Source organism: Misgurnus anguillicaudatus, chromosome 4 (assembly GCF_027580225.2).
Source record: "Misgurnus anguillicaudatus chromosome 4, ASM2758022v2, whole genome shotgun sequence".
In the NCBI taxonomy this organism is placed as follows: Eukaryota; Metazoa; Chordata; class Actinopteri; order Cypriniformes; family Cobitidae; genus Misgurnus; species Misgurnus anguillicaudatus.
Window position 1 is genome coordinate 843,297 of NC_073340.2, and position 12,896 is coordinate 856,192.

Sequence of the window (12,896 nt, forward strand, 5' to 3'; positions counted from 1 at the left end):
GACTTTATTTAGCACTTAGTTGTGTTAAAGCATAGTGTTTGACTGTTCAGAGACTTGAAGCAAAAGTGCAAGCTGTGAAAAATGTGACGTAATGACATCACAAATATGCTAATATGTTGAGAATCGATTCTGAATCGAACCTGGACCCTAAGAATTGATTCTGAATCGATTTATAAGGGTCCAAACAATTCCCGCCCCTTGTCTGCAAATAGTGCTTGACGAAATTTTGTCATCAGAATAGTACGCACACACAACTTCATAGAGACTAATTGTTGTCGTGTGTATTGCTGTTTAAGAGACTGTTAGATGTCTTCATATAAAATAAACATGTCCAGAGTTATCAGCAGAAACTTAATTGCAATTCAATTTGATGATGTTTTATCACCCAGTCCTAGTCGCACACTAGAAAAAATGCATTGGCTCTTGTAATATCTGAGCTGTCTTTACATTTGTTGGAAGCAGTTTTGTCTTTCTTACTCTTTAATTTTAATGAATTTTCTTAGCTTTTGTCTGTTTCTTGTCTGTTTTTTCTCCATTTTAGCCATGCATACGCCTGCCCCTGCGGAGCTCTTTATCTCGGGTGCACTTCCAGGTTCTGGATCCTTCCCATCCTCTTCTGCTTTGTCTGCCTATCAACACCCGGGTTCATTCTCGGGGCGGTCCTTTCCTAGTGTAACCCCCACATTATCCTTACAGGACACATCCACCTTCAGCCCCACCTCCAATAGTCTTCTGTCACCCCATGATCCATTGCTCCACATCAAGACACCTTCTCAGTCAAGCTTAGGCTTTGATCGTCTGCTGTCATCACAGGGTGCAGCTGTAGCCTACCGGGGAAGTCATGATCCAACTGGTGGTGTCACATCTGCTCAAGCCTCTTCTGCAGCCTCAGCTTCTGCTCGTCATCTACAGTCTCGTCAATTCAACTTGTTGTCCTCTCAGCTTCAAGACCAGTCCACTCATTTGTATGGGGCCTCTGTTTTCTCTTCCACCTCTGCTCCACCTCAGCCAACATCCCAAGAACGGACAGTACCAAGACAAGACAGTGTAATTAAACACTACCAACGGCCCTCACCAGCACAAACCTCTTCATCCACACCGCACCCCCTACAACACTACCTCAGCTGTGGTGTGTCAGGATATCAGCAAGCTGCTCACACTCGCCATGCTGGCCTTTCTTGCAGTCCTTTAGGTCAACATAGTCCTTCCTCAGACCATAAACCCTCTCCCAGGACTGAACAGTATAGACCCGTTACCCATCCTTCTTATGGGTCTTCATCATCCTCTGGTGGGACAGGAAAGGGGACAAAGAGTAGCTCCAGCAGTGGTTACTCCTCCTCTGGATCTGCATCATCTACAAGAACCCCTCACACACCCCCCTCTGCCTTGTCTACTTCTTCCACATCATCCATCTCTTCTGCATCTGATAGTGCACATCAGTCTAACTCAATTCCAACCTCCACTACTGCCTTACCATCCACTCGGCAACAGCCTCTAACTCATGCTGCACCTCCCCAAACACATTCCAAACCTTCTCAAAGCTCCTCTAATTCCACACAACAAAGCCTTCCCAAGTCATGCCTTTCAGGCTATGTGTCTCCGGTGGCTCCAGTCAGGTCATCCAGTGGTCTTACAGGTCAAACACCTCCTCTGCCACAACCTCAGTCTTTCTCTCCAAGTCAGCCTCATCCATCACATCCTTCTCAATCATATGGTGGATTCAGTTCACCACAAACACAAGATATGCCTTCAGCAAGGACCTCTGGAGTTACAAAAGGGTATGGGAGTTTAGGAAGGCAGTCATTTTCAACAGAATCAGTATATGGGAACGATTCAAGTTATGGATCTTTGCCAGCATCCTTGGGGGGGGCTGGCAGCCCATCAATGACCTATGGTGGATCAGGACACTCCCCTGCCATTCTTCAATCAGGAACAAGTGGTGGAGCAACTGGTGGAAGTGGTAGTGGAAGCCGTACAGTAACTGGAGGTAGTAGCAGTGTAGGAGGTAGGGGATCTTATCACATCCCTAATTCTAGCCCATCACCATCTGGCAATTCTGGAATCATACACCCTGGTATGCATTCTCCTGTACATTCACGACTTGCTCAGTCACCTGTTGGAAAAGGATCCAACAAATATCTATCTACTGTCCTTTCTCCTTCATTTCTACCTTCTTCAGAAGGTTATCCAGACACAAGAGGTCCTCAATTACAACCCTACCAACCTTCTGCAACTAACAAAACAAAGTCGGAAAACAGCATACTTGGTGTAGCAGGGAATCGACCCCAACAGGAGAATGATGTTGATGAGGATTTCCTTATCCAACACTTACTTCAAGCCCAGAGTCCTGCTCCTCAAGCATCTCACCATCATCCTCCTCAAAGCCATCATTCCTCACAGCCCAACCAGCAGCTATCAGTTCAGAATGGCAGTAAGGAGCTTTCTTATGAAATTAACAAAAGCTCAGATGAGAGGTATCACCTTCAGAGTGTTATTAGAACACACAGTGCCACATCTAACACTGCTGTCTCTGGGACAGAAAGTGTAGTGGGACTGGACAGTCATTTGGAGATGTCCCTAAAGAAACAACAACAGCAACAACAACCTCCACAACAGAAGAGTAACAGAACTAGTAGTGGAGGAAGAGGGAATTCAGATCAAACTAATTCCCATCCTCATCATGATTCCCTGGGATCAGTGGTACATTACCCATATTCCCATCATTCCAATCCTCAACACACCACCTCCCACAATCAACACACTCCACATACACCAACGCATCAACACTTACACTCCCACTCACACATGGACCTTCAGAAAAAGCCTCAAGATTCAAGTGATATGGCTTACATCCGAAAGACACCTGACCTGCAGCAACACCAACATCAACAACAAACTCCTCATCATCAGTCACATTCACAGCAACAACAACAACAGCAGCAGCAACGTCACTGTCACTCACAGTCACTCGTGGATTCCCCTACTGACCAAACTTGCCAACCTTCTCATTTGTTGCAGTCTGTGCTGTCTCACACCCACAGCAAAATAGAGCCTCAGCAGCAGCATTCTGTAAACCAACAAACTCTGATGGAAGCAACTGGGGTATCTGTGTCAGCAGAAACCCATTCTCAGCCCCAAGCATCCCAACTTCAACTTCAGTCCCAGGCTTTAGATGCATCTGGTCACTATGGTCATGGTTCCCAGCAACAAGAGCAGAGCCAGCCTAAATCAAGCACAGTGTCTTCACTAGACATACTGGATCATTCCGTCTCACAAACCTCTAGCCTGAAGGGAAGAGTGGTGGATGAAAGAATAGGGGGTGAAAGAACCAGGGGACATTCTGTAGCAGCAACAGCAGAAACTGTAGAGATGCACCAATCTCAGGAGCAACCAAGACTTTCATCTCATCTTCCCACACAGAACCATGCCTCAGAGTTACACTCATATTGTCATGAGCCAGAAATTAATTTATCGACAACCACACATAGCCACCACCTTAAACACCATCAGCAGCAGCAGCAACCACCACCACAGTCAGGTCCTCAACATCCTAACTCTCACCATCAACACTGCCATGTTTCCGATCATGATACACAGAGCCATCATCATACTCATCCACAGCCCTCTTCAGCTTCTCAACAACAAGAGCAGTCCCAAACCTCCCATGTTTCTCAGATTCCTCAATCTCAGCTTGATCAGCATCATGGAGAGCATCACTTTGACACAAGGAATCCAGCAGTGAAATCAAATCAAAACCAGAATCAATCCCAACAAAGCCAGAGGTTTGTTTCTTTACCATCTATCTGCTTTCCTGATACTCTTATGCCAGATGAGGAACGTTCATTTTTTCCTGAAATGGGGGATATGTTCTGTGGAGAAGATTACAAATCCACCTCCTCAGGGGCAACTGTCCAAGGACAGGATGGGGTTGCTTCTGTCAAAGCGTTACAACAAGGAATGGATGGAATTAAAACAACCCCTGCAGTAGAAGGAGACAACACAGGTCCAAGCTATGATATGCTTGGCCATCACAGTGATCAGGCATTTAGACAGTATTGCCATGATCTTTCAGAATCTGACAATGGAACCATAAATTTAGATCTTAATTCTTTGAAAACCCATGATCTCCCATCAACAATTAACACAGAGCAGCTTGGACTGATTCAGTCTCAACCATCCAGTCTTGGAATGGGGACAACTGGAAGTGTTGGGGAAACATCTAGTGCCAAAATAGGTGGCAATGGAGGGTCTAGTTCTGGATCAGGGGGTCTGACTTCTCCAATCTTTTGTTCCTCTCGCCCAAAAAAGCTCCTGAAGTCTAGTTCTTTCCATCTGCTGAAGGAGAGACCTGATCCAAATTCCTTGCCTAAGAAGAATTATGCACAGGAATATGAGTTTGAGGACGATGAGGATAAAGCTGACATTCCAGCTGATATTCGCCTTAACAGCCGAAGCAGGCTTCCTGATTTGATACCAGACCTTGTGTCTAGTTGTCGCAAATCAAGTGGAGTTGGAACCTTAAGCCCTTTAATGGGTGATCTAGACTTTGGATTCCCATCCCTTGCTCCTCCTCAATTGTTGCCCCATGATGGACCTAAAAAAAGAGGCAGGAAACCAACAAAGCCCAAACGAGAAGGACCTCCCAGACCACGGGGACGTCCAAGGATAAGGCCATTACCTGAGCCTCACCACTCTAGGGGTATGGTGGGAGAATATGGGACAGGTCATGTTGCTGAAAGAGGTAGGGGAAGAGGAAGAGGAAAAGGCAGAGGGCGACGGGATGAATCTATGATGGCCATAGAAGTGGCAAATAAAGATCCAAATAATCTTTATCAACAGCACATGGAGCATCAAATTCATCACCAATCACAACACCATCCACAACAGGACCCAAATAAACCCATCAAGGTAAACTAATGATAGTAGGGATGCATCGAAATTTCGGCCTAACTAATTTTTGAAAATATAAACCAAATGGCACTCTGCTTCTGGGATTTTAGTCTCATTGTGGACATTATTACAGTGCTACACAGCAAAGCTCGATTGTGATATCTGTGTGCAAATACTTAACATAATGCACATGTTCTGTGTGATGCACCACTGCCCCTGATCATGTTTTAATACGTATTTAGCATCAGAGATCATGCGCATTGACTCGCATGTTTTTTTAATTCAAGTTCTAGTCTTCCTCTAAAAACGCAACAGTCTATCAAATATAGTTGTTAATATTGTTGGGTCTGTCAGTAATTGATAACGAAGTGCATTAAGTTTTCAGTAACTTAAGCTGGACTGTTATTTGTCAGGTGATGATGTCAGTGAATCCCATTTTAGGCACGTTGACCTAAGCAGAACAGAGGCTTACTTTAATGCTGTGCCTGTGTTTTCATTAATATGTTTATGTATTTTAATTAGATATAGTATTAACAAGGCTGCTGAGTTGCTGCATTACTAATGTTTTCTAGAACCTTCGAATATTCGAATATTTAGATAAATAGGTGATGCATATGATTCTGTTGCTAAATAAAGGTTTAGTTTTGTTATATTTTCAATCAATATTGGAGTGTTACTTTCAAAAATGTTTGATTTATTTTATTGGTATGTAGTCCAACTCAGATTAATACAACTAAAAATTGTAATGTTAATAAATTGTACAAAAACATATAAAAATGTTAGTCATTTTGGGTTCAGGTTTTCGGCCAAGTACATCCAGAACTTTCTGGATTTGGAATGTTTATTTCGGTGCATCACTAAATAATATTTATGAATATACATTTAAATTGTCAAAAATCTGAGTTTCATGTGTAATCCAAATGTTTGATTTTAAAAGGAGATTTTCTGTTTGTCTCCCTTTATTAGATTAAACTTGCTGCTGGAACCGTATCATCGTCTGATGCCTTGTTACAAACAGACTCTTTGTCAGGCACTGATCCAACCCTCTCAGATGGTTCCCTTGGGTCAGCTCCATCTTTGGGTTTAAGTCCTGGAACACCTGGAGTGCCTGACATGATAAAACCTCAGGACAAGAAAAAGTCTAAATCTCAAGGGGTATTAGAATACAGCTTGTTGTCTAATAAGTTCTGGAGTTATATTCTTGTTTGTTTTTTTATAAAAATGTAGATAATAATACGATCATTGTTGTTTTGTATTTTATTTTGTAGATGGAAGATAAAGAGTCAGAGAACACTGGCTTTGTTGCCTCATTTCTAGACTTTCTTAAGTCTGGAAAAAGGACAACCGGAAGTTCAACAGGGTCAGCAAACAGCACTGGGCATGAGGACACATCCCCTGGGAAAAGTGGAGGCATTCACCAACTATCCCCTCATCCCCAGCCTCCATCAACAGTTGTATCTGCATATGGAGAATGTGAAAGTGATGGAGGACTGTCTTTAGGTGGCTGCCCTAGCCCATGCAAACGTTTGGATGAAGAACTGAAAAGGAACCTTGAGACATTACCGTCATTCTCCTCTGATGAAGAGGACTCTGTTGGAAAAAATCAAGACCTGCAAAAGAGCATTTCCTCAGCCATTTCTGCACTATATGACACCCATCAGCTTGGCACTTCAATGCAACCTCCTTCACTTCCACCACCCCCTTCTCCATCTCCTTCTGAACCACTGACAACAACACAGCAACCACCAGCACTCAGCCCTCAACCACCACTGCATGATCATCCTCCTTTACACACCCACTTTATTGAGCCTGCAAAATTACAAAGAGACAAGGAGAAAGAAATGGAAGAGTGTCATAAGATTGAAGACAAGGTAATGGAACAAGGCAAGGAAGACAATGTCCCAGATATACAGCTGCTAAATGTCCCCAGAGTTGGAGGTAAGAGTAATTTTTGGAAACTCAATAAAAGTTGAATTAGGCAGTTGCACATACAAAGAACTCACAACTGTGACGTTACCAGTAGGACATCATTTAAAACAAACACTCGTTTTTCTGTTTTGTTGTTAAAAAATTATATATGATCCTAAAATTAAAAGTAGCCTTTTTCTTGTAGACTTGCCTGGAGAAGTTCCTGAAGCCCAAGCTCCACCTTCTCTCCCACCAGTTTCCCCATCAACTCCTGCTTCCTCCTCTTCATCTTCACCTTCACCGCTTCCTGCCATCCCTCTTCCTTCTCCTCTCCCTCCACAAGTGGATAATTCACCCCCTGAGAAGTTTTCACCACAACAGCTTTCAACTCCATCTAATCCTGTGGCTTCCTTTGTGCCTGTCGTTTCTCCTCCACATCCTCTTTCTGTAGACCCCCCTCCATCTTCTACCATGGCTTCGCCTAGTCCACCTACAGTACAGGGGACCATTACAGAACCTGCCTCCCCTGAAGATCCCCCTGTACTTCAGATTCTACCTTTGCACTTGGCCCAGAAACAGAAAGGTGCCGCCATTGTTGGAGAGACTGATGAGGATGAATGTGAGAGTGGAGGAGAGGGGATTTTCAGAGAGCGAGATGAATTTGTGGTGCGCATCGAGGACATCGGGAGTCTGAAGGTACATATTAAGCAATCTTTTTTTTTTTACTTTCATTCTAGACTTGTCAGCTAAAGTGTATTGATGGATAATTAATGGGACATTTGTATATAAGTATTTTTTTGTCAAATGCTATCCCTCCACAGTTGGCCCTCCAGACAGGACGAGAACCTCCTCCCATCTGGCGCGTACAGAAAGCTCTGCTGCAGAAGTTTGCCCCTGAGATTAAAGATGGTCAGAGACAGTTTTGTGCCACAAGTAATGTGAGTCGTTACCCAGAACATCAATTGCAGTACACAATCTTATACAATAATAAACAAAATAAGAAACTTTGGTAAATAACTTGTCCCACATTTTTTAATAATACCTCAAATTGTGAGGTTTACTGAGGAGTGTTAAGCAGTTACATTTTCTAATGTTTTTATTAGGGATGTCCAGGGGTCTGATTCATAAAGCGGGGGTATGCACAAAGCAGGACTGGAAATGTGCGAATGCCAGTTCCCTGTACAGTATCTATTAAAAAACAAACTTATTGGGAGAATGGGCTTGCAGGGTGGGACTTGAGGATGATTCATGTACGCATCCTTGCAGATGATCTGTTATTTATAAGCTTTTTGTAAGGATTCTACGCACAGTTTTATAAATGAGACCCCAGAGTCAGTCGCAAAGATCTGTATCGGTGCTGAACAAGGCATTTTTAAACAGATTGGGATCAGCTGTGTGTATTGGTCCAATCCTTAACTAACTTCGGCTGTCTCGCAGTGTCATTAACAGAGTGCCCATGTTGTGGCTGAAGCATCGCAACAGACACTTTCAATGTCTGCAATGTGAGCATCTTACGAGGCAGTATAGTACCTAGTGTTGGGCGATATGCCCCATTTTGAGATCGTCCTATTGTCAGCCTGTGAGATCGGCGATACACGATAGTATCGGGGGGCTGGGCAGTACTTTACTCTTTTTTTATTTGTTAATTTTTTACTCACTATAACAAGTCACTTGATTGGTGGACAAAAAAGAACAAGAGCAACACCGTCATGACCGCAACCTTCTTAAAACTGATAATGCAAGCGTGTCATTAAAACCCTAACCATGATTACTTAATAACAGTAAAAACATGCATCTGTGCGCGCGCGCACACACACACACACACACACACGTGCGCGCACATACAAACAATTCAATGCATTTGTTAGGTGCTGTTGCAGACTACACGTGTCAAGCAGTGGTGCTCTCAGAGCTGCCTTTTTAAACACATTGGTCCAGCGGAACGCGATCATATTTTAAACACAATCATATTTTAAACACGAGGGACGTGTTGCTACATCTCATTGAACTGCATATCATAAGCAGAATTACTACCTAGTGATCTGACTTCGGACAGAGCGCAGCTCTCTGCACGTATGCGCGAGTGAGAGAGGCGCCAATATGCAGCGGGTCATATTTTAAACAAAAAGTAAAGTTTGCCTCAGCTTGCATGAAAGGCATTAAACTGAACAAATACATAAGGATTACTACTTTAGTTTATGTTTAGACTTTGGACAGATGCGAGAGCACGTGCACGTGAGACAGAGAGAAGCGCACCTGTTCATGACGCGCTAGTTTTAGTGCTAGAAGGAGTCCTAGACACGCGCATTAAGTGCAGGTACCTGCAAGAAGGAATTCTCTCTTTACAAGGTCTCTGCGTAAAGTGAAGCCCACAAACCCTCATGCAAGGAACAGCATGCAATGTGGATGTTAATGTAAAACTATGATGATATAATAACCATTCGCCAACTATCGCCATGAGAGCCTGCCATTGGCGATATGTCTGAAGATTGTCGATACACGATACTATCGTCCATCGACACAACCCTAATAGTACCAAAGCGGCTTGAAATTGATAAGACACCTCAAAACTAAAACATCCAATGGAATACAACACATTTACTCTGTCAGGGCAAAATAAAGCCAGTCTTCTGTGTTCTTAAAATCACGTTTAAGAATCCGCTATACCAGAGTTAACCTAATTCAGATGTCACTGTTGATAAAAGAAACTGGCTGTCCACTACCATGATACAGATGCTGATTTTACTTAATTTCAAAGCTTGTTAAAGCAGCTGTTCTTTCATAATTCCATTTTTCTGGTGTGTAAGGTTTTTGTTAGAGCATAAATAATACCTGCAAAATTATAAAGCTCTAAGTTCAATGCCAAGCAATGTATTTTCTTTAACAGAATTTGCTTTTCAAGGACTACAGGGAACGGCCAGTTTGAACTACAGCCCTCTACTTCTCAGATAAATGACTTCACTATAAGATTTTTTCACTAACTTCGCCCACAGGAATATGTCAGTCGCCAGCCAGCAAAGCCCAAACGGCTCTGGCTAAGCTTAGCTGCTGTCTAATCACAACACACTAAACAAGCTACACAATCAGAACTCGTTCCGTATTTCTGAAGGAGGGACTTTATAGAACAAGGAAGATATCTGGCCATTTTTTAGGACAGTGAAAACAGTGGTATAGAGTAAATTTTGTGAAAAACACTTTGTTTTTTACACACAAAACACGTGTTATATTGTGCACAGTAAACACAATCAAAGCTTCAAAAAGTAAAAGGCCGCTTCAGAATACTGTACAGATAACTAAAGTGTACTTGCTGAAGAGAGTGTTTAGTTTTGAGATCGTTCATTAAGGGGAAATTAAACAAAAACTTCTAAACTTCATTGATAAAAGACTTGCTATTCTAGTTTTTTTATGTTTAACTTTAATACTGCAGTATGTAGAACTGATTTAACTCTTTTACCGCCAGCGTTTTAAAAAAGTTGCCAGCATTTTTTATAATTTTAACAAAAGTTTAATGCATTCCAGAAAATGTTCTACTTTAAATTTATAAAAGTACACTTTTTCAAATCAAAAAACACCCCCTTTGCTTTCAATAAAAATCTTTCATCCTATCTTCATTTGTTCTCTTTTATCACCTCTCAAATATGTGTAGGTTTCTTCAAAAATACCAAAATTTGTTAATTTTGATCACTGCATTTTTGTAAAGGACTTTTGTTAGAGAATCAGATTAAGAACGATGATCAAAACATACACATTTTTTCAGGTTTTTTTAATCCATGGATGCTTCAGTGTTTTATAAATTGGGTTAGAGTACCACCCAGTGGATAATAGTGGAAATATGGATTCATTTACAGGGAAGCGTTTTCTCTTTCTCTTGGAGATTATTCAAAAAATTGTTTAACTGACGTCATTAAAGCAAGAACTTTGAGCTTTATCATTTTACAGGTATTATTTATGCTATTATAGCAACATTACACACTAACTAGGGTTTAAGAAATAGGATCAGGAAGAATGTGACCTTTAATAGATGAGATAACAATGGCATGGAAAGGGTTAACTATGACTTCTGGGACATTGTAAACCAAATGAAACCAGCAACAGCTCCACATGATCCTATCCCTGCACAGATTATAAAGGATGCTTTTGACGCTATTGGTCCCTCTATTCAATTTATTTTTAACTCCTGTCTTACCACTGGCACAGTTCCTATATGTTTCAAGCATGCGGTTGTCCAGCCTATGCTAAAGAAATATAACCTGGATGGAAAATGGCTTGATAATTATCGGCCAGTTTCAAAATTGCCATTTCTATAATTTTTTTTTTAGAAAAGGTGGTTTTAACACAGTTGCTTCCCTATCTCAACTCAATAAAGATTCTAGAGCCATTTCAATCTGGATTCAAAGCACGTCACAGCACTGAGACAGCCCTGTTAAAGGTGACAAACGACCTGTTGCTCACTCTTGACTCAGGTGACTACGCCATCCTGGTCCTGTTGGATCTTAGCGCTGCATTTGACACCGTAGATCATGCTATATTATTAGAGCGTCTCGAACATTGTGCTGGCATAAAGTGTATAGCACTCAACCTTTTCCGTTCCTACCTCCAACAAAGGTCCTGTTCAATATCTATATGCCAGTATTCCTCATCCTCTGCCCGTGTGTCATATGGTGCCCACAGGGGATCTATTTTGGTCCAATACTTCTCTGCTTTTACATACTTCCCCTGGGTAACATTATCAGAAAATTTAATATTTCATTCCATCTTTTTGCTGATGACACCCAACTGTACATCCCACTTAAAACCAGCAGCTCCTTGCAGCCTCTTTTGGACTGCCTGAAAGAAATAAAAAAACTGGATGACTAATAATTTTTTACAGTTAAATGACAACAAAACTGAAGTAATTGTTTTTGGCCCTTCAAAATCAAAAAATTCTTTCACTGGCAACCTTGGTCCTCTTGCTCCTTATGTTAAATCTCATGCAAGCAGCTTGGGTGTCATTTTAGATTACAATCTGAACATGCACAAACAAATTTCATCTGTTGTTAAGAATAGTTTTTATCAATTGAGAATCATTTCCAAACTCAAGCCTGTTTTGTCGTACAATGATCTGGAAAAAAACATCCATGCTTTCATAACATCCCGCTTAGATTATTGCAACTCTCTCTACTTTGGTCTCCCCTCTGTCATGATTCTGCCCTCTTGTCCTTGTTTTAGTATTAGTCATGAGGCAGAATCATGACAGGCCCATGTTTTGTGTGAAAGCACTGGCCTTGATTATTTAAGCCATGTGGTTTCTGTCTCGTCTCTTGACCCCGCCCCCTTGTTTCCTCATTAATTATCCCATTATTGTTTGATTCATGTCACCTGTTCCCCTTTTGATTTGCTCCCCTATTTAATGCCCTTGTGTTTGTTGTCTTGTGCAGATCCGTTTTGTTAATACCTGTACTTACCTGTGTGACAATAGTCAGAGTATTTTGTCAAGTTTATTGTTCTATTGTTCATATCCTAGTCTTGTTCCTGTTTTTGTTTAGTCAAGTCCTGTTAGTCATTATCTTTGTAAGTTTTAGTCATTGTCTAGTTAACCCCCTCGTGGGTCTTTTGTTTGGAAGTCTGTTATTAAAAGTTTTTTGAGTTCATCTACGCCTGCGCCTGGGTTCTCTTTCTCTCTCCTTTCGGAGATTCCTTACACCTTTAACACTAGTAGCACGGCTTCAGATGGTCCAAAATGCAGCGGCTAGACTACTCACAAACACAAAAAAACATGAACACATTACACCTGTCCTGGTCTCCTTGCATTGGCTACCAGTCCAGTTTAGGATACAATTTAAAGTACTGTTGATGGTTTTTAAATCTCTTCACGCCTTGGCCCCTAGTTACTTGGCTGATTGTATCCATTCTTATGAAGCTCTCAGCTCACTCAGATCTTCAAGTCAAGGTCTTCTCCATGTCCCACGGTCCCGGCTTAAGCAAAAAGGTGATGGAGCCTTTTCTATTGCTGGCCCCCAGCTGTGGAACCAATTACCACCTGAAATTAGAAATGCATCTTCGGTAACTATTTTCAAAGCCAGGCTAAATACACACCTATTTAAAGTGGCCTTTACTCT

General features: G+C 41.7%; 1 protein-coding gene across 10 annotated transcripts in view; it reads left to right on the forward strand.

The window, feature by feature from the left end:
- Window positions 1–12,896, forward strand: part of prr12a (proline rich 12a) — a 246,672-nt gene that overhangs the window by 52,719 nt on the left and 181,057 nt on the right. For all 10 annotated transcript variants that reach the window (XM_055176538.2, XM_055176535.2, XM_055176536.2 and 7 more), the window contains 5 exons: window positions 542–4,908; window positions 5,857–6,045; window positions 6,159–6,828; window positions 7,004–7,494; window positions 7,620–7,736. In XM_055176538.2, coding sequence (XP_055032513.2) covers window positions 542–4,908; window positions 5,857–6,045; window positions 6,159–6,828; window positions 7,004–7,494; window positions 7,620–7,736 — 5,834 coding nt within the window. The remainder of the gene's footprint in view (window positions 1–541; window positions 4,909–5,856; window positions 6,046–6,158; window positions 6,829–7,003; window positions 7,495–7,619; window positions 7,737–12,896) is intronic.